General features: G+C 39.1%; 1 protein-coding gene across 13 annotated transcripts in view; it reads right to left on the bottom strand.

Annotated features, from left to right (window-relative positions):
- The window catches only part of PTPRT (protein tyrosine phosphatase receptor type T), a 1,037,422-nt gene that overhangs the window by 231,226 nt on the left and 782,837 nt on the right, over window positions 1-23,359 (bottom strand). For all 13 annotated transcript variants that reach the window (XM_077873195.1, XM_077873196.1, XM_077873193.1 and 10 more), the window contains exon 12: window positions 18,406-18,679. In XM_077873195.1, the coding sequence (XP_077729321.1) occupies window positions 18,406-18,679 (274 nt within the window). The remainder of the gene's footprint in view (window positions 1-18,405; window positions 18,680-23,359) is intronic.

A 23,359-nucleotide genomic window follows, 5' to 3' on the forward strand; every position in this document is an offset into this window, starting at 1 on the left:
AGACCTCTCCACAGAGACCTGGCAGGCCAGAAAGGGATGGAAGGATATATTCAGGGTACTAAATGAGAAGAGCATGCAGCCAAGAATACTATATCCAGCAAGGCTCTCATTCAGAATAGAAGGAGAGATAAGGAGCTTCCAAGACAGGCAGAAACTGAAAGAGTATGTGACCACCAAACTAGCTCTGCAAGAAATATTAAGAGGGATTCTGTGAAAGAAAGAGGAAGCCCAAAGAAATAATCCACAAAAACAGGGACTGTATAGGTATTATGATGACACTAAATTCATATTTTTCAATAGTTACTCTGAACGTGAATGGGCTAAATGATCTCATCAAAAGACACAGGGTTTCGGACTGGATAAAAAAGCAAGACCCATCTATTTGTTGTCTACAAGAGACTAATTTTAGACATAAGGACACCTACAGCCTGAAAATGAAAGGTTGGAGAACTATTTACCATTCAAATGGTCCTCAAAAGAAAGCTGGGGTAGCAGTCCTCATATCAGAAAAATTAAAGTTTATCCCAAAGACTGTAGTAAGAGATGAAGAGGGACACTATATCATACTTAAAGGGTCTATTCAACAAGACCTAACAATCATGAATATTTATGCCCCTAATGTGGGAGTTGCCAAGTATATTAATCAATTAATAACCAAAGTAAAGACATATTTAGGTAACAATACACTAATAGGAGACTTCAACACAGCACTTTCTGCAAATGACAGATATTCTGAGCACAACATCACCAAAGAAACAAGAGCTTTAAATGATACACTGGGCCAGATGGATTTCATAGATATATACAGAACTTTGCATCTGAATGCAACTGTATACACACTCTTCTCAAGTGCACATGGAACTTTCTCCAGAAGAGACCACATACTGGGTCACAAATCAGGTCTTAGCCGATACCAGAAGATTGGGACTGTCCCCTGCATATTTTTAGACCACAATGCTTTGAAACTAGAACTCAATCACAAGAAGAAATTTGGAAGAAATTCAAACACGTGGAGGTTAAAGAGCATCCTGTTTGCAAATGACACTTACCTCCATTAAGTAGGCAAGAAGTACAAAACCTCTAGGAAGAAAATTTTATACACCCCTGAAAAACATAACAGAAGACTTGAACAAATAGAAAGCTATGCTCTGTTCTCAGCTAGGACAATTTTAACACCTTAAAGATGGTCACTCTAATTAATGTACAAATGGAAGGTAATCCCTGTAATAGGATTTTTTGCTAACAGGATTTTTTCCAAAGTTTTTGTTTATTTATTTGACAGAAAGAGTGATTGAGCGCAAGTAGGGGGAATGGAAGGCAGAGGGAGAGGAAGAAGCAGGTTTCCTGGGATGCTGGACTGGACTGGGATGCTCAGCCCAATGCTGGACTTGATCTCAGGACCTTGGGATCATGACTTGAGCCAAAGGCAGATGATTAACTGACTGAGCCACCCAGGCATCCACTAAGCTGATTTTTATGGAGCTGAACAAGTGATACTAGACTTACATGAAAAAAATGAACATGCAAGAAGTAGAAAGTCAGTGAAAGAAAATCTGGGTAGGGAGACTTTCCCTATCACATATTAGAACATAAAATTTCTGCAATTTTAACAGAGTAGTGCAGATAGGCAAACATGTCAGTAGAACAGAGTGTAAAACCCAGAAAAAAGACCCAAGAATATATTAAAATTTAAAATATGAGAAAAGGGGCATCTCAAATTATTGGGGCAAAGATGGACTTATAAATAAATGATGCTAGGACAACTAAATAGGCATTTAGGGAAAAAGATAAAATTAAATCCATACTCCATACCATAAGCAAAAGTAAACATCAAATATCAGAAATCTGAATGTAAAGAAATGAAAGTATACAAGTACTACCAGAAACAAATATGTGTGAATTTCTTTATAAACTTGGTGTAAGAAAAGGTTTTTCACTATGACTCAAAGTCTGGATTTAATAAAAGAAAAGAAGTTGATGCTTTTTACTAAATTTTTTTTTGGTATGGCAAAAACACTTTTATAAGCAGTCAAAAGATAAATAACCTGGGAAAAACTGTAACATATATCACAGATAAAGAGTTCATATCCTTTATATATATATAGACATTAGAAATTGAGGGGGAAATGTAAAAAGCCTGATAAAAAACTGAGCAAAAGACATAAGAAGAGGCACTTGGTTGGCTCCCTCAGTAGAACATGTAGTTACTGATCTCAGGGTCATGGGTTCAAGCCTCAGGATGAAGCAGAGTTTACTTTAAAAAAAAAAAAGATATAAGGAAGTAATTCAAAAATGTCTCCTAAATATATGAAAATATATTTTAAAATATATGTTAATCTCACTTATAAAAAGAGAAAGGAAATTAAAACTATTGAGATAAAATTGCTTCCTTTAAAATTGAGGTATAATTGATATACTACTCTATTAGTTTCAGGTATATATGACATAGTGATTCAACATTTGTATACATCATGAAATGATCACCACAATAAGTTTAGTTACCATCTGTCACCATGCAAAGTTGACACAATATTACTGACTATATTCCCTATGCTATACGTTACCCTATGACTTATTTATTTTATAACTGGAGGTTGGTATTCTTGATCCCCTTCAGTCATTCTTCTCTCCCCCAAACCCCCTCCCTTCTGGTAACCACCAATCTGTTTTCTGTATCTATGGGTCTGGGTTTTGTTTTGTTTGTCTATTTGCTTTTTGTTTTTTAGATTTCACAACATAAGTGAAGTCATGCAGTATTTGTCTTTCTCTGACTGATTACACTTAGCATAATATCCTCAAGGTCTATCATGTTGTCACAAACGGCAAGGTTTCTTTCTTTTATTTATGGCTGAGTAGTGCTCCATTGTGTGTGTGTATATACATAAAACATATACATATATACTTTCACACCACATCTTCTTTATCCATTAATGGACACCTAGGTTGTTTCCATCAAAAAGATGTATTCACCCTACATTTGTCTCAGCATTATTTCCAATAGCTAAGATAAAATTTCTTATGTATAACTTTGAAGATATACCTCCAACAATACAGAACTATATATTCATACATTCTTTTATTACAACAATGTCTTCAGTTGAAAAATACTGGGAATAGTCAGTCCATACTGACTGGACTCTCATGTCCATACATGAGAGTAACCGAATAAACTAAATATATCTACATCATAAAATACTATGCAGCTGTAAAAAAGAATGAGGAAGACCTCTATGAACTAATATATTGATTTCCAGGCATCCATGGTCTGTCACCTTTCCTATAGGAAGGGGAAATAAAAGATACATGAACTTCTTAATTTTTTCCAACAATCTACAAGAAATATTGATATTGGTTTCCCACAGGGGATGGTGGGAATGGGATAAAAAAGAAATGGTATGTACCTTTTTGCATGTACTTCTTTTATACAGCTTACACCTTTGGAACCATGCTGAAATATTTTACATATCCAAAAAAAGCAGTAAGAATGGGGAAAGGGAACCCAAAATTAGTAACAAAGAACCAAATAAACCTGACTATATTCCCAGTAAATAACCATACCCTAGAGAAAGAAAAATAACTAAGTAACCTTGAACATAATATTCTGTATAGTCTATCTATAAGCCTATGTTGAACCATAGTTAATTGGTTTGTTTTACAAAATTATATAGGTTAGTAATTCTGAATAATTTCTGGGTATTGTAGGGATGAACAAATAAGTAAATGTGTTGAGAATAATGAAAGTCAAATTTCTCCCTGCCAGAGAAATGAGTTAAAATAGGGGAAGGGTAAAGACTAAAATGAATCCTCTGATGTTGGAATGGAATTGGTGCTATCATTATGAACTCTTGGTTTTTAATAAGGAGATAGTTAGGCAGGCAGATAGATACATGGAAGTATATAGGTACATATATATCTTGTGTTTATGTCCACTGTGAGAGCCTAGAAGCAATCATACTTACTAGCAACGATACATAGTAGCTCTCAGATCTTGGCTTTTAAATATCATTCTCCACTAAAAGGAAATGCAGTTGGCCTAGAAAAATCACAATAAATTGTACCAGAAAAATAAAACAAGTTTTAAAGAACTGATGGGGAAATATGAGAAGGACATAGGCATTATCCTAACAGTACACTTCTTATATTTGCAGGACCTCAACAGAGGGACAGATGGAAGCCATATACTGCTTATTTAAATATTTAAACTGATAGATCAAACTTATAACCTATTAAAAGAGATATAAATGTATATATGCATAAAAACAAAAATCAGAAGATACATGCATAATTTTTACATGACTGCAAGTTGGCAAAATATATCTTAAAAAAAGGATTCAGGAACCAACCCAAAGGGGCTACCACTAAGACTGGGACAATCTGAGTATAAAAATAAATAATAATGGCAATGGGTTATCACTGGCTGAATATAGTAAGAACCTATGAATTTTCACTAATAGAAATAAATGATATGTTAAAAAGAAGGGAGAAAGGAGAGCCCATCCTCACAAGAGATGTTAACCAATGCATAAATTACAAATGATAAGATTAGAAAAACATCATTTGGTAGACATATTACCAATAACTGATTCAGACAAGACTCATCAACAAATGTTAAACTAAAGGACAAAAGTTCAATGAAGAACAGGATGTTTATGTAGCCTATAAATAAATCCTCATAAGATACGTATACATTAAGAAGGAATAGAAACTTTACAGTGAGGAAAACCTTGGTGGACAACACTTTTATGATCAATTTTAACATCACCCAAAATGGGACACATGGATATTATGTACCTCCTGATTTGATGCACTGGGAAGAAGTCAACATCGCTTTTGCAGTATTCCTGCCCAAAAGGCATAACTTGAATCTAATCATGAGCAAGCCTCAGGCAAACCCAACACAGGGGACTTTCTGCAAAATAACCGGCCTGTAATTTTTGAGAGAGGAGGTCATGAAATCCAAGAAAAGGGTGAGATATAAGGAATCTAAAGAGAAAAGACAATTACAGGCAACATGTGATCCTGGACAAGATTTAAAAAAATTAATGGAAAGGACAAAACTGAGACAACTGGCAAACTGGAGCTAACAGGGTTACATCAACATTAATTTCCTGGTAATTATATTGTACTGTATTGGAAATGCACAATGAAGCACTGAGGTATAAAGGGATGATAGATCATTGATTGATGGATCGATACTCAAATAGAGGTGGGGAGACAGAGACAGGAAGAGAGAATGAAATGGTAAAGCAAATGTAATCTGTAAGAATTATGGAATTTCAGTAGTCTATGAAAGCTCTTTATACTATTCTTAATACTTTTCTCTAAGTTTGAAATTATCTTGAAATATTTGGCAGAGCAGAGGGAGTGAGTCAGGATAGAGCTGAAACAAGACTGGCTATAGGTTGATTATTGTTGGAATAATGGGCATAGAAAAATGGGTCTACGATTCTTTTTGTACATGTTTGAAATTTTCCATATTAACAAATTTCTTAAAGGGAGAGGATAAATATTTTTCCATATACTGAATATACTATGTTCTCTTTGTTTCAGTTGTTACCACCCTAATCTAAATAGCCAATCATCTCTTTCCTAAATGACTGGAATAGCTTCCTGTCCACTCTACCTATAGCCTTTCTTGACCTGATAATTAATGCTTCTCTGTAATCTTTTAATTGCCTAAGACAGATACCACTAATCCCCATTTAAACTCTCCAATGGATTTCTGGTGGACTACCTGTAAAATTCTAGCTCTTCCCCTTGATTCTTACTGCCCTGCATAAATCAATGTTGCTATCTCTTCTAACTTCTTAACCACTTTCTCCCTCCAGGCAGATTGTTCTAGTGTATAATCCCTGAACCTGCTGAATTTATTTCATCCTTAGGGCCTTTACACATTTGCTGTTCCCTCTACCTGGAATACCTTGCAACTCTCATGTCATCATCATTTGAGTTCTGTTATCTGTTAATTCCTCAAGATGCCTTCCCCAATGGTTCCTCAATTGTCACATCACACCACTCTTTTCTATTCTAACCCATCACTCTACAAAATTATTTGTGTTTTTACTAATTGTCAACTTTCCATGCTCCTCACCAGGTATAAAGACCATGGCAAGAGACTTGCTCATTCTTTTCACTGATGGTACAGCACTTGGCAAATATTAAGCATGCCATAAAAAATGTGTGATTTACAAATTCAAATTCTAGTTTTGTTTTTCATTGGTTGAGGGACTTTGGGTAAAACCCCTGGGCAAATTTCTTGGGTAAATTCCTCAATCTTTTCTGAGCCATGGTGTCCTCATCTTCAGAATAGTAGCAATATCCAATGCACAGCTCACTGGGCTGAACATAATATTAAATGCATAAGTACCCAAGAGACACAAAGAAGTATACAATGCATGATTTTATTATTGTAATAAATTGATATTGGGATTATTGACAAGATCATTTCCCCTGTCTGCAAGAGAATGAATTCTAAGTTTTTTTTAGCATGGCATGCAAGCTCCTTCCATTCCCCATTATCTACTCCCTTCTCTCTCTCACTTTCTATCTATATCTCAGAATCTATCCTATCAAATCTCCCCAAATCATGGAATGATACATTTCGAATCTCTGCTCAGGTGCTTCCTTTGCAGGACACACCCAGTCCTCTGACCTACTGTCTATGTGAGAAATATCCATTTATCTTCAATATTCAGCTGAAATATTTTTTCTACAAAACTTTTCCTAAGCACCTTCTCACATCCTTCATTTCCAGAGTACCAGTTGTACACTGGGTACTCCACCAATGAGATTCCTGATATGATTTATTGTACACATTTGTTTTCATGACTGTCTTTTCCACTATACTGTGGGTTCTCTGAGGGCAGGGACTATAGCTTTTTACCTGTGTGTTCTCCCACTGACTCAGAGTAAGCCCTTAATAAATGATTATTGGATTTTTATCATCATCATCTTCTTACAGAGAAAGAATGGCCAATGATGACACAATTTTTCAGAGTAAACAAATGCAGATAAACTGGGAGATTGGGTTCAAGTCATGGTTCTGACCCTGGGCAAACCACTTTCCAACTCTAGAGCCTTTTCTGTCGTATTAAAGGACCAGAACAATATATAAACTCCCTTCCAGCACAAAATTTCATGCTTTCCATTCCTCAGTACCAGAATTATACTCTAATTGGGATGTCAGAAGTGTGGTTGCTGGGCCTCATGGAGATAGGCGTAGACCTTCCACCAGGGACTGGGGACTCCCAGGTCTAAACCAACCTAAGCTAGAGCTATCCTTCATGCCTCCCTGCACAACTCTTATCTGACCTTAATGATCACTGCTCTCAGTGAGAGATCCTTTGAGCTGTAATTACTAATTGATGTTTGTAAAGTCTTTGAAATTCTCAGGTGACAGATGTAATCAAAGGCCAATTTATTATGATAATTGTTATTAGTACAGCTCCTCATTATTTGTTGATGTTAACGGCAGGGCCAGCAGGTGTTTCAAGATTGAGCAGGGGATTGTGGCTGGCCATATCTTGGGGGAAAAAGAAATAAATGTGGATGTGTGGGGAATCTGAGGTCTTTTAAGGACCCCTGCTGGTTTCAGTCTAGCCAGATTCCATTTTGTTGGGTTCTGAGTCAGCATGAAGCAAGGTGCTAAATGTACAAGGCTGCCTAATGGCATTTTTACATGCAAAAGTTCAAATCCAGCTCAGTCTTTTGCTTCTGGAATGTGCTTTGGCACGTTTTGAGTCTTGGCTTGCTCATCTGTTAAATGAAGATACATACAGTATCAATTTACACTTGCTGTGTAATTGTGCAATTTACACTTGCTTGAGGCAAGTAAGAATGGATGTGGGAAGACCAATTAGGAGGCTATTGAGGTTTCCGAGGCAAGAGATGATGATACTCAGGACTGGGATGGTAATACTGGATATGAGAAGAGTATATGGACTGAAGAAAATTTCAGAGTATAGAACTAGTAATATTTGGTGACAAATGGATATAAAAGTGAGGTGTCTTGGGCAACACAGATTTCTAAAATAGGGAAGACCTAGGGATCTTTTTGGAGAGGAGAAATGAACAACAATTTTTAAGAAGTTGTTGCTTAATATTTCCATCAGTCTCTCATAGGCTTTTTATGTCAATCTCATCAACTCTGTAGACTGCTAAATTGAGTTAATGGGTTTGCAAAATTGAGGGCCATGACGTAAAAGTTGGACTTAACCAACATTCAGTTTCTAGGAAGGGCTTGCAGAACTGCCCACTTGTTTCCCTGTAAGTGCATTCTTTTTTTTTTTTTTAAATCTTTATTTATTTATGATAGTCACAGAGAGAGAGAGAGAGAGAGAGAGAGAGGCAGAGACATAGGCAGAGGGAGAAGCAGGCTCCATGCACCAGGAGCCCTACGTGGGATTCGATCCCGGGTCTCCAGGATCGCGCCCTGGGCCAAAGGGAGGCGCTAAACCACTGCGCTACCCAGGGTTCCCTGTAAGTGCATTCTTAACCTCCCTTTGAAGTCTGACACTTCCTTTCTCTTTGATGCATCCATTGCACCAACTGGTGTCTCTATACACAATGGACTTCACTGATTTTGTTTCTCCTCCCTGAATTATCTCCTCTTGAACCCTGTGCAGTCTACTCAAATTTGATTGATGGATTTTGTAAGTCTCTTCACCCACTGAATTTTTAAAAGATTTATTTGAGAGAGAGAGAGAATCTGAAGCAGGCTCTGCACTGAGCATAGAGCCCGACATCGGGCTTGATTCCACAATTGAGAGATCATGACCTGAGCCAAAACCAAGAGTCACTTGCTTAACCAACTGGGCCACTCAGGCACCCCTGTACACCCACTGATTTTGCTTTTTCTTTCATTAGTACACGTCCACATTCTAACTCATATATATCACCTATGATATTCTGATGATAGTTGAAATTGAGTGTTTATTGTATGCTAAGCACCATGATAAAAAATTTTAATGCATCTTCATATTTAATATTTACAGGCATTTTTATAAAGTTGATAACATAGGCATCGAAATTTTCCAAATGAGAATGTGATTCAGAAAGTCTAAAATACTTTCCTAATGTTACATGGATGGTCAGTGCCAATCTATGCAACAGACCTCATTCTAGGTATATTCATCAACAATGCCTATGGAAAAAAACTTTGAGATTCATCAATCTTATTTAATAGAATTAATTAGTGGCATTAATGCTATTATACAGCACAAGAAACAGAATCTTTGACTGTAAATGCCTCCATTAAATTACAGTTTAATACTGTATCATAATGTCAATGGAGAAGGGGCTAATGGAGTGCTGGAGCAAAGATATTATAATATTGGCCAGTATCTCCTTAGGGCTCCTAATATAAGGATGTATATGATAAGCTTCCCTTCTAGTGTCTCCCATGAAAAGCATGTATGCTTCTTTCTTCCCCCTAAGAGAAACTTTGCTAATCTGCCATATACTTCTTTTTGCCTTCACTTCCAGGAAGCTCAAGAGGTAGAGATAATGTTCTATCTCATTAACCACCTATATTAAGGCCTCTGGTGTAACAATAATCCTTCTTCCACTGAGTGAACTTAAAATTTTCATTAAATATGTATACATATCCATATATATACAACATAATTATGTACACATGCTAAAATGTTTGTTTGTATTATGTATATATACACATATACTGAATTTGCACACACACACACACATACTCATGTTAGCAATATTTTCTTTCAAAAGGTGCTTAGGAATGTGCACAAAGTTATCACACCTATTGTTTATTCCTCTCAAAGTGAGCTTGGGAGGGCACATCTCACCCCATTTGACAGATGGGGAAACTGAAGTTTAGCAGGCCAGTATTCAGTTCAAGTACCTGAAAAACATGAGCTAATTTTTAAACCCTTGGATCCAGTTTCCAAATTCAGAGGTATCCAAATTTTTTCACCATTTGGGGGCCAACTGAGCCAAACTTCATGGGGACTCTTGGCTTTGAATGGAAGCAGAAACTCCTGCTATGTGGAAATTAAGGCTACTATTTCCACGAACCTTTTTTAGGACTGAGGGCTGGAGCACTGATGCCCCAAGACTTAGGCTGACAAGATTATCAGCTGTCAACATTTGGGTAACCTTCATTTCCTTTTCCAAATGAGCCTAAAATCTATTTGTATCAAAAGGAAAATGTTCTTGGTCCCTCAGGTCTCATACCATGATAATAAAATCTGTAGGAACTGTAAGTGAGTGGAAAAATAAATTAGCAACCTGGGAGAGTTCATCTTGGTATTTGTACAAGGTGACACTCAGGGAATTTCTCTGTCACTTGGAAAGAGAAGTTTGAGCCCCAGCAGGCCTTCTGTAGAATTTCAGAACTTTCAAAAGCAGGTGCTAAGGCTCAGATGGTGGGATGGAGCCCAGGATCCGAGGACTGGGAAGCAGGGCTAGGCATATTGATGGGGCATGAAACCTAGAGTCTAGTGACAGAACAGAACTGGGAGGAACATTGAACAGGCCTAAGCCCTTCAACATGGTTACAGAAAGGCTTTGGTGGTAACCCTGGATTCCAAATGTCCATTTCAATCCTCTGCTGCTACAGAGATGATATCCAGAAACACATCCTAACATAGGACTATGGCAACAAGTCAGAAAAAGGCTATGTGGGAGGTCTTTGGTTCAGAGTTTTCTGTTACTCTGGATAAACAGCTCTCCCAGCTCTGATGGCTGGGAGAGGTCTAAAGTTTTCTGAGGCCTCTCAACCACACTGCATGCTAGACTTGAAGAACCATTGCCTTTCAAAGTGGAATAGTGTCACAGAAAATATTAGATATTTCTTTACCATGAATCCATGGAGATAAAGAAAGAAACCTGTAGCTAAAATCCCTTCTTCAGGATGAAGGAAGTGAGATTCTCTAAGATTGTTGGGTGTTTCTGGTAGTCCATCCGTCCACTGATTTAAATGGAGTCACTTTGTCTGTGAGACAAATCAGGAAGTAGCACAGGTGATACTATCTTCTTAGTGTCTGGGATGCAGTAGATGCTCAAAAACAGAAAGTTCCCAGGATTTGTGATAGGATCTGCACAGGTGCTTCAAGAGTAAGTGTGGGTATTGTGGGAATTTGAAGGAAAGTTTTCATAATGGTATATAATGGGGGAAGTGTGGTGGTCATTAGGGATGTTCTCAAATATCCTACTTTGTGTTCTAGGCACATAGTTGGAAGCACTGCCTCATTCTTTTTGAAGTTCAGCATGGCTGCATGCCTAGCCTTGATCAACGGAATGTGATAGTGCTGTGTGTCATTTTGTGTGGAACTTTAGAACCAGTGCCCTGTTTGCCATATTACTCTTTCTCTGCTTTGGTGATTGTGGAAGCGTATGTCAAGATGGGCTTTCCATTAGCCCAAGGCCATCTATGACTAGGATAAACAGAGCCCTTCAGCCAGCCCATTTTGGACATGTAGGAGGAGTGAAAAATATTTTTTTCCTGATAATACACTGAAACTTCATGGTTGTTTGTTACTATAGCATAAATTAGTTTGTCCTAACCAATATAGAAATTTTCTTATACATTCCCTGACAGAATATTTAAGACACAAGCCACGAGAGATCCTGTGTGATCTTTACTCTAACCTCTTTTGAGCTTGGGTCTCCCACATATTCTCATTCCTTGGTCCACCTGGGCTTTTCCCACATGACATGTGAGCAGTCACTAAAGTAGAAAGAGGATCAGGACATGAGGTTGGGAGGAATAAGATTACTCCCCAAAGACAAAATCTATTTTTTCATAAGATTCAACAAGAACAGAGGTCAGGCTTGGAACCATATGTGAAACATTAAACTAAGAAAAAGAAAACTTGAAATGGGGTTAGGAAGCAATTAAGTCATGGGTGAGTCTAGGCAGTCAACAGCTGCCACATAGACATGGTTTCTGAGGTCAGGTAAGGATGCTCCAACGTTTCTCTTCCTTAGGAGAGGAGTTGCAGGAAACCAGCAAAAGGGAAAAGAGAACAAATACTACGATTGTGACAGGTGACTTCTATGGATTTTCTCATTTACTTTCCCCAAATTTGGGGAATGTAGATCATTAATTTCATCATACATCATGATATGTTAAGTAACAGCTCAAGTTCACATCACTAGAAATAGCCATAATTCAAAGCCAGGTCTGTCTGATGCCTGCCTCTCAATTATTTCTATCCCACTATGCCGCAGAAAACCAATCTATGTACAAACATTCTTTTAATAGTGTTTGGACACAACTAAATATAGCTTCTTCCAATACGTTCAGCAACACAGAATTCCCCCTAACCCAGCTCTACCTAGATAATCCTAACTGTTATAATGTGATTACACTGCAAACATGAGGACCCATTCAAAATAGCATCTGGCTTCCAACTGCTCTCAAGAGGCAATTGAGTTCAGGAGCTGGAAGAGAAAGCGGGAGAATGAGAACAATCACCCTTCTACTTCCCACTTTTCTTATTTAGATCACCATTTGGCAGAGGCATCATCCAGGTTAAATGTGCCTCTACATGATGAAAAAGATATGGCAAGGAAAGTGTTTTCCCCTCTGTATAGAACATGTACAACAGCCCTGCCCAAGAAAAGGTGGCTTCTGGTGGATATTTGCATGAATTTGCCACACTTGTTTTGCATCCAACCATTAATTATGGTCCTTTCAACTTCACAATCATGGCTAATGGCTTTCAACTTCACAATCATGGCTAATGGTGGTGGGGATGCAGAGAACAGTAGATTCAGCAGACCTCATTTTGGGAAGAGTGTGTGTGTGGGGGAAACAATGCAAAACTGCACCCACCTGCTGTTTACAACTGAGACAGCTACTTTGGGTACCATTTGGAAGATTCGGAGGAAATCAAGGCTGCCCAGGAGCCCGGAGCTTGGGAAATGAGACAGCTGGGGAAAAGTCTTACTATAATGATGGAATGAAGGTCCTTTAGGTGTCATCTCTCTGTGGTGAAAATAGCTCAGAACCACATCTCATGCTCCACTGGATGGAAATTCAGACTGTGCTGACACTTAACGTATTTGGTGCCTTTTAGAATTTAATATCATTCCTCATTTAATTCTCAAAATGACTGTGTGAAATGTGTATAACCATTTTGATTCTGTAAGTGAGGAAACAGTCACAGAAGACAAGAAACAGTCCATACTATCATTCATCCACCCATCCAACAATCATCAAGTATCTACATTTGTCAAATACTGTACTTGGTATGGAGAATAAATCAGCAAACAAACCAGAGCTACTACCTCCTGGAGCTCTCAGTCTAAGGAGGGAGTCATGCACTACACAAAAACAAGTGAAATTTAAAATATGCTCAGTGCTGTAAAGAAAAATAGGTTAACATGCAAGTGTGTACTGGCATGGACAGGTCTTAGATAACAAGACTAGAAAGTTCCCTTTGGATAGGACACTGAAGATGAGGCCTGAAAAATGAGAAGATAGTACTTGCATAAGGGCCCCAAAGAGAGAAAAAATACCTTGGGATGTTTGAGAAATAATGTTTTAGAAAATGGTAAAGAGAGGAGGGATAGTGAAAATGTAGCAGGTGTGGTCTAATGATATCTGAAGCACAACGCAGGTTCTGAGCACCACTTTTTAAGGAGAGCACTGGAGAAATGGAATATGTCTATGAGAGTACAGAATAAATAGGATTAAGGAGATACGGACAATCATGCCATGTGAGAAACAGAAGTAACTTCACATTAAAATATCAATAAGAAAGCCTGTGTGGCCAAAGATGGTAGTTGGTACTGTCATATTTTCTCCAAGAGGCTGACATGGGAAAGAAAGATTAGATTTGTCCAAATCACCACAGGTGCCCAAGAGTAGAGAGTTAAGGAGACCAAATCTGACTTTATAGAAGGAAGAAAGTTCTAATAATTTTACCTGCTCCACAAAGGAGTCAACTCTTCTCCTCCAGAGAATTGCAGTGGTCGAGGTGAGGCTCTATAATGCCCTGCCAAGAATGTTTTATTGGAGATTTCTTTGTTGGCTGCTGGTCTGCGTTAGATGAGACACTGCAAAATCATCCAATTCTAAAATGCTGTAATAGATCTATAATATAGCTACATCTAAAACAAATGGTTACAATATAGCCTGATTCACAAGAAAGACTGGCAGTGAGTATTCAGCACCAAGGACAGTGCTCTGATGGTCAGCACTGCCCTTGTTTTCTTCATGTAAGAAAGCAACAATGGGTAAATGTGATATTACTAATCTGATCAAAATTCCCAATAAAAGTGCCTGTCAACAACTTGCACTTCATAGAAATGCCTGCAATAACTGAGCACCATGCCTCATAATGCACATCATACTTGGGCTCTCCATAGTGTTTATAGGGCTGGATTAAAATACGCCACATTCATATAGATTACTGTAGAGTTTACAAAATGTCCTTATCCTCATCCTATTAATAGTCAACATAGACCTTATGTCAACATGTAATGAGCAACCTTCACATTCCTAAATTTAATGACTAATTATTTGACACATTATTTCACTTATGTATTTATTTTTAACATAAACACTATGGGCAGGGATTTTTGTTTGTTTGGCTTGCTGCCTTATTCTAGGGACTCAGAAGAAGTGCCTTTTAAAAAATATTTTGTTTATTTATTCATGAGAGACATAGAGAGAGAGAGGCAGAGACATAGGCAGAGGGAGCAGCAGGGTCCCTGCAAGGAGCCCAATGTGGGACTTGATTCCAGGACCCTGGGATCATGGTCTGAGCAAAAGGCAGATGCTCAACCACTGAGCCACCCAGGCACCCCAAGAAGTGCCTTTTTTGACGTAAAGTATATGCTTCCTAGATGTTTACTAATATACTATTAGTATTACAGTATACTAGTATACTAATACAATAGGGTTTTGAATGTAGTTAGTCTGATTATGAAGGCTATTTAGCTATTCTGCTAAAATGGAAAAAAAAAACCTCTCCTTAATATCCATAGAATAAATGTATCTGGACCCTAAAATTTTCTTACCCTGTTCTGACTGAAACTTGCAGATAAGGTTGGGAGCAATAAAATTAGATTGATAGTGAATTATTCAACCTGGCCCATAAACATCCTGCAACAAATGGCCGTTTTTACTTTCCTTTAATTTGTTTTAATTTAGTATGACTTTGCCCTATCCTTTGGTTTTAATCTTCTAGTGATATAGAAATATCTTGACCCAAGATATTTTTTCTTCTTTTATGAGAGGAACAAAGCACCATTTGAAAAAAAAGTCAAACCTAGTGCTTTTGTCTTCTGGCTTGCTTTATAGTTACTGATTTTCATGTTTACCTATAGTTTCCTTTGCTACTTCACCTTTTCTTTGTAGACTGTTGTTTTCTGGCATTTTAAAGGATAGACTGGAAAGCTGCCTTTATGTTTAAAACTCTATACTCTTCAAAAATTCTTAGTATCAAAAATGAAGTAGTTATTTATTCCATCCTGTCTAAAGTGGGGAAACTGGCATATATTTACACTCATCAATCCTTCAATTTCTTTTAAGTTTTTGTTGACATAATAACAAATTATAGACCCAGAGTACAATTGTTAATTTTTTACATTACACATTTTCTCTTTAAGTAATTGTTTTTATATTAACCTTCTCTTCTATAACATATTTATAGCCAATTATTTAGCATTTACACTATGTTTAATTAGTTTCCATGCTCACTGTGGGTCTTTTCATTCCATATATCTCTGTTCTTGATTTCTTTATTTTTCTTCATTGCTTGGTCAATTGCTCTTTGAATGATTTATTAGAAGCAGGGCATGTGGGAGCCCCTGGATACTGAGAATGTCTTTCTGATGTATTTGCACAAGAACAACGACTTGGCTGATAAGGAATTTGTGGGTTATAACATTTTCTCCTCAAAAATCCTCCAGGCTTAACTGCATTGTCTGCTGCCCTTTACAAGGTGGAGAAATCTGAGAGGGGCCAGGCAGAGATTTGTTAGGCTGTGAATGGTTTTTCTGCTCCTATGACCCTTTAACTTAACTCTTTTTAGTAAAACTCAATACTAAACACAGTAATTTGACATAGTGTGTAGTTTTTCCCTTGCCAGAAGAAAACAAACACACTGAGTGCCCAGCTTCACAGCTTTTCCTCTCTGTTCCTGTGAGGCCAATGACACACTCAAGACTGTTGGCATAAGCACACACCCAATTCTCTTAATTCCCTTCCTGCAAATCTTAGTTCCAAAACAGGAGCACAGTGGTGTGGGATCAAAGGCATAAGTAATTATTGTTATGTATTCATCTCAAAGCAGTAGTAGAAACTGCTTCTTAGATGAGGCAGCTTCAGGGTGGGGTGACTTTTTTTCCCAATGGCAACACTCTGTGTCATGAGAAAGTCCACTGTGCTGCAGTTTGGGAAGCAAAACCTCCCACAGTCCTCCTGTGTCACCTGCTGTTCTGCTCAAGGGCCAACAATGCTTGGGTTGAGGAAATGCCTCCTGGGGTCCATTTGTCAGTTTCTTGGGTTCTACAGATTTGGTCTCTTGCTGGGTTTTTATTAGAGTCTTGGTAGGAATGTGACAGTGAACGGAGTGCAGCTGCTACTCTTCTTCACAGCATGGAAACCCAAAAGCACCTCTTGACATGTTGCCAAGAGCAGGAAAAGTCACATCTTCTCAGAGTTGTGCTCTATCAATAAACTGGCCAGTCTGAGATACAGAGAACCAGGAACAAGATGGGCCCCCAGATGCTTTCTGCTCATCTTTATGTCTTCCTCCTCAATACATCAGAGTGTTTCATGCAGAGGGAAGGCCAGATGGACAGATGGAAGGCAGTCTGGCGGCTTCTCTTTGTAGTTTTAAACTCTCTGTGAGGAATGTTGCTTGAGCAAGTAATAAATGCAGAACTGAAATACCAATGTGGAATTTAAATGGCTATGTGGACATTTAAAATGTTAATTAGTTCCTCAATCCAGGTTTCTTGTAAGGTAATGACTGCCACCGACAGACTAAACTCTCTATCTTGGCCACCAGAGCCTACAGAGGCTACTCTCCACACACTTCACCAGATCTTGCTTTTGTTTCAGCTTTCCCTTCTCCAGTGAGCTTCTCATTTCTGTGAGAAGAAATACTGTGGAACATGGCACACACCATATTCCCTTATTTTATAAAAGCTCTTGGAGGGCACCTACAGTGTAACCTTAATAGGAACTATAGAACCTAGCATATGTCACTATTTGTTCTATATTTGTTGAATGAGATATAGAAACCTGAAATATGTCCACAAAACCATTCTAGATGGAAAATACTTGTCTTAAGAGGAACTAAAGATACTGAACTTGCAGAAAATAAGACCAGATGGGTATGTTTGAACAGAGGGGAGGTGGACAGTAGGAATGATCTTATGTAACTGAAAGAGTGGTTCTCTTGGGACCTAAAGGTATGGACCAAGGGCAACTGGTAGAAGCTATAATAAGAGATGTATTTCAAGCCACAGCCACCTCAAAGATCAGTAAAGTTTAACTATATAAAGAAGTGAGTTTTCTGTCATTGGAGATATTCAAGAATAAGCACTAACACCAGCTGAATGTGATGTTGTAAGTTTGATTGTTTTAGGTGTAGGGGGAGAGAAGTGGGTATTTGGTAACCTTTCAGATCTTTTCTAGCCCTATGCTTTTGTGATGTTATGACTGGCATCCCATTTTGACCAAAGAAATATTTGACATTAAAAAAGGTTATCTTATCTTTGGGAGAAGAAAGTATTTTCTAATGTGACTATTGGTAATGGTAAAGAGTTCATATGCACTGATTAACTACAACATGCTTAGTGCATTCACAGATAACAAATTGATAGGTATTACTTTGTAGGTGAGGATATCAACCCTCAGATAGGCATGTGATTTGCCCAAAGGGGATCTGAAAGACCTTTTTATCTTTTATTGTTTTGACTTATTTATTTTTAGAGACAGAGTATGAATGTATATGTGGGCATGTGGGGTTGGGTTAGGAGGGGCAGAGGGAGAGGCAGAGAGAGAATCCTATGCAGCCTCCACACCCAGTGCAGAACTTGATCCCACAACCCCAGGATTGTAACCTGAGCTGAAATCAAGAGTTGGATGCTTAACTGACTGAGCCACCCAGGCACCACTGAGGTGTGCAAATTTTTTCCGTAAAGGGCCAGAGAGCAAATACTTTAGGCTTTATGGGGCATAAAGTCTCTGTCTAAACTACTCCACTATTCTGTTATAGAATCAAAGTAGCCTTAGAGTATATAAATGAATAGGCATTACTGTACTAAAAAACAAAAAGTATATATATAAGTCATGAGGCTAGATTTGGTCCACAGGGCTTAGTTTGTCAAGCTCTGCTCTAAAGCCATGCTACTTTTCATTTGAGAATGGGAAGATACAAACAAGGCAAGAAATGGCCTCTATGTGGCCATACTTACTCCATTTGCTTTGCTGAGTGCCTGGAAGTAGATGCTGTAGCTTTTCAGAGGGGAAAGAGGAGGGTTCCAGTATCCATTGTATGTCTTATTGTCACCCACTGTAAATGGCTGGGTGACAGGCAGGTTGGCAGGCTTCAGTTCAGCAGCAAAGTAGTGTAGAGAATCAAGGCTGGAGGCATTTCTATAGCTCACAGGCACCGAAAAGCACTCAATGATGTCAGCTGCCCTTCGTGACTTCTGAAGTCGTTCCTCCTTGACAACCAGCTGATAAACACTGGACAGGAAAGAAAAGCAGATGAGCAACTATCTGGAGGGATGAACTTGTTGTTCATCATTATTTCTGTCTACAACTAAACCTCCCTCCTGAGCTTTAGAATTAATAAACTCATTGCTTTGTAGAAGTCTATCTCCATTTAGAGATCTCAGGGACAGCTCATCCTGAATATATTCAAAATGCAACATGGTCCCAAGCCCAACAAACCTGCCTCTTCCTTCTACTTTTCTTTCCTTAGTAAAGTATAGCATTATCCATCAAGTGGTGAAATCATGAGTCTGGGGCCCATTCGCTATTCCTACCTACTTAGATCTCACTGTGCCTCTGTAATCAAAAGGCTCTGTTGACATCAGCAATCCGTACCTGCCCTTCTCCTTGTTGGACACTTCTTTACTTATTACCTGAACTCAACTGGTCTCTTTGCCTCTAACTTATTTATCATCTAACTAGCCAACTCATTGATTTTCCTGAACAAATAATATTGTTCCTCTTCAAGCACTCTCATAAGCTCTCCATTATCCAAGTGATATAATCTAAACTCTTCATCTTGCCATTGAGGACACTTATGCCTGGCTTTCAGCCTGTCTTTTGGAAACTCTTAGGATGAATCCCTCATTTCAGCTGCTCCAGACCCCGTGCTATTGCACAAGCATCCTGTAATCCCACTCCATGCCATCATCAGGTCATGCTTCCTCAACCTGCAGTGCCATCCACTTCTGCCTGTGGAAGCCTTTCCCTAAAGGCTGAGTCTTTCATCTCCTCAGTGAAGTCCATCTAGACCCTCCCAATCTGAATGAGTCTTCCACCTTAATTTCCCTACAATTCATTACTGGATATCTTTTTGGGATTGCAACAATATGTGCATGAAACTACTATTTCTCTGGCTAGACTATGACCTTTTGGACAGTGGGAGCTGTGTCTGTTATCTCTGCATCATTTCCCCCACCATACACTGCTGAGTAGGTTGCCTAATACTCATTCAATGATCAGTGAATGCTTGTTCAAGCAAACCAAATTAAATTGAGTTAAAATTGAAAGTAGGCATGAAACCAAATATGACTGGATGCAGATTCCCTAATCAGGATAAACGGTGAATACTCCAAGCTCCTGTCTAGTAATCTTGTATCATTTCCTTCAACTTAGAAGGAAGAAAGAAGGTGCTAGTGTGTGGAGAGAGATGACCAAGCCTTTACTGAATACCAGCTATATGACAAATGTGTAAGCTCTTTTTATAAAAGTTATCCTAAAGTTTGTGAAATTGGATAGCATTTTACAATCTCTTTGAATGCCCACAGTTTGTATTTCTCTTGAATAAATGCTCTTCTTTTAGAAGACATTAACTGCATAGACCTTTGGGACCCCTGATCTAAGACAAAAAAACAATTTCCCAAAGAGTGCCCCCAGGAAAATTTTGTGAATTAATTAAGTTATTGCAGTAGTGGCCCCAAACCAATCATTTAAAGATGGTATTGCAAGCTAGCACATGGTTTATGAAAATGGAATGTGGTTAGGGCTACCATTCTTAACTTGGGCTGTCCATCTAAAGACATTTGGTTAATAAGTACAACTTGGGCAAAGACAGAATCACAGGACTATTTCATTTAAAAAAAAAAAAAGATACAGAGGGACTGACCCAAGAAAACATGACACACTCAATATGGCAAGTCTTCCCCTGAATGTCCTTTAGCATGGGAGTTGTCAGTGATATAGATGGAAAAGAAAGAAGATGTGAATGTTTGCCACACTTAGAAGAGGTGATATCTGAGTTGAGGTGAGCAATGGCTCAGTGAGCATGTGTGCTGTCTGATGGGCACATCTGAATGAGAACTAGTGGACTGAAGGGCATGTGAGTGGTATGTGAGTGAATGTGCCCCACCTCTCTGTGAGTGCAGACTACGACTGTGTGTGAACAATGCCTGAATGAGCATCTGAAGGACCAGGTGTCTAGAAACTCAGAGGAAACTTGAATGGGCATACAGAAACTGAACAAACATATATACTCTTTGAATGAGTGGTGTGATATGCAGATGAATGTCACCTAAGGTGTGTACAACTCAATGTGTGTGACATCTGAGTGTGTGCGACATCACCCATATATATTCATAAAACTGAAGTTAATAAATGCCTAAATTAAATTAGGACTTCAGAGCTCATTCCCTCCTCAACTGTGGCATCCTTCTCAATGGTACAATCACTTTGTTTATCAGGACAGCTAAGCTCAAAACAGTCTCTGAAAGACACCGCAAAGACCCAAAACCCAAACTAGAGGTCATGAGGTGGAAGTGGAGGGGGGGGGGTCTTTGATAGTTTTCAGGACTCCTATTGCTTTATATATTAACAGCAGTTTCAAGTAAAGCTTTGGATCTGGCTAGAGCATTAAGGACTCTGTGTTGAGTGGGTGGCGCAGCGGTTTGGCGCCTGCCTTTGGCCCGGGGCGTGATCCTGGAGACCTGGGATCGAATCCCACGTCGGGCTCCCGGTGCATGGAGCCTGCTTCTCCCTCTGCCTGTGTCTCTGCCTCTCTGTCTCTCTCTGTGTGACTATCATGAATAAATAAATAAAATCTTTAAAAAAAAAAAAAAAAAGGACTCTGTGTTGAGGATTCATGATTCATGCAACACTAATCTATGACCGAAAAAGCAAAAGGCAATGAAGGGTGAAGGAGCAACAATCTTTTGAGTCCACCTGTGGAGGCTTGTGGCGGCACCTACAATACTGAATTGGGCTTGGGGGCACTCAGCCTATCCAGCCCTTATGCCCTCCTGACCAGGTCAGGAAGCATGAACAGCCTCATCCCTAGAACAGGGGTTGCAAAGAGCTCTGATACCTGCTTTCCCCTGAGGCCCAGTACTACTCTTGGGTTAACCGTCCACATAAGATCTCTGTTTTTGTTTCTATGCCCAAAAATCTCATGCCATTCCTGACTCTTGTCACCCTTTCTCTCTAAATTGAGAACCAAAAAGCCTTAGGAGCTTCACTGGGCTGGATCCCATTCCTGGAGTCCCTTTCTGTTGTCTTTGGCCCTATACTATGATGGGATGGATCAAGAAGAGGCACAAGGCTAGCCTGAGTAATGTCCATGGCTGGGATACGATTCCACAGTTGTGAACAGCTAAGCAGTGGGTGTTTGCTGGGGTCTAACACAAGGATGCTGCCAAAGGCCACAGAGGGAGGCAAAATATGTCTCTAGGGGTCAGCCTGTGATCTTGCCACCAATCTATTGACAACTCACTTGTCAACTCAACTCCACTTAGCAGCCAGATTATAGAAGATGCTGGGGCTGACGGCAGACAGCAGTGCCCCATGATTGTCAAATTGCAGCAAAACAGAAAGCCAGACATCTCATTTACAGTTTACTATCCCTCTCTTTTTCTCTACCTTCCTTCTTTTTCTGTAAGGCACCAAAATGTATACAAGGCCTTCTGAGTATTTTTTACTTGGCCTAAACTATATAGCTCTATCCTACCCAACTTCTTCTGAAATCACAAAGCCTGGCAAAGGAGGGGAGTGTTAAGCTGTGTTGTCAACATACAGTTCACATACAATTGGGATGAATGTGCCAATGTATAGCCAGCAATATTCTCAGACCCACAGTACCTACGGCTTGTCCCTTCAGAGGCAAATCTGCAATTGCAGCCAGAAAACCATACACTACTTTGTCATATAAATTTTTTGTCAAGGGATCCAGCCTCTCTCAAAGATCAGGTAACTCTGATGAAGGGGGAGGAAGGAAGAGATAGCACGTGCAAGCCATGCAACAATCCTTTCCCTGATCATACGTTTTAGGAAGTGAGAGTGGGGGTGGGGGTGCGTGGGTTGGGGGACAAGACAGTTTCTTCTTGTTTCCTGTGGTAACTTCATTCTGATCACCATTATCTTGGAAATACATTGATCTCAGCTCTTTTCAGCTTGCTGGTAACAATAAAATCACATCTAAATGAGAACTCCCCAAAAGGTGTATCTTGAGTGCAAAAGAAGTGGACGCAATAAACTATTCAGGAGCATTTGGTAAAAAAAGAAGGGATTTTTTTTTTTTTTTTTGTAGAAAATTCCTGATAGTATAAGAGAAGAACTTAAGATGCTCACCTCATAACATATAGCATTTACTCAGACATTTTCCCTTCCTGTGATGTCCCCTCTATTTCTTCCAGTGAGAAGATGGGTGTTTATGACCATATTTTCCACATAAGTTCTCCAAGAGTCTCTTCTGGCAGAGCCCCGAAAGCAGCTCCACCCAAACAGGGAAGGTAAAGTTTGTACCTTCTTTCACTTCCCTGGCTTTGGCTTCTTCCCTACAGCTCATCTTCAAAATCCATTGTTGATTCTCTATGCTGCAGTGTCTGGGGCCCCCAGCCGTCTCTCCCCAAATGTTCAGACTCAGGCTTGCCTACAACTTCAATCCTCTAGTTTGTGTCTCTTGAGACTAGAACACTCTACTCTAGACTCATGTCCCAAGACTCCAGCCCATATAGAACAGCTGCTTCACACACCATGAAGAGCAAGATATTCAGGAATTCCTCTGCGGGTGTTAGAGGACCCTGACACCAGAGCCTCCTGCCCCCTCTAATTTCTGACCTAATGGTCTACATGAGAATGGGTGCTCCTCTTTCAGGGACCAGGGGCCTATCAGAGCCATCCATTGATCACTAATACATCCCATGGTCCCCTTTGTGTATCTGG

This window comes from Canis aureus, chromosome 26, assembly GCF_053574225.1.
Source record: "Canis aureus isolate CA01 chromosome 26, VMU_Caureus_v.1.0, whole genome shotgun sequence".
Lineage (NCBI taxonomy): Eukaryota > Metazoa > Chordata > Mammalia > Carnivora > Canidae > Canis > Canis aureus.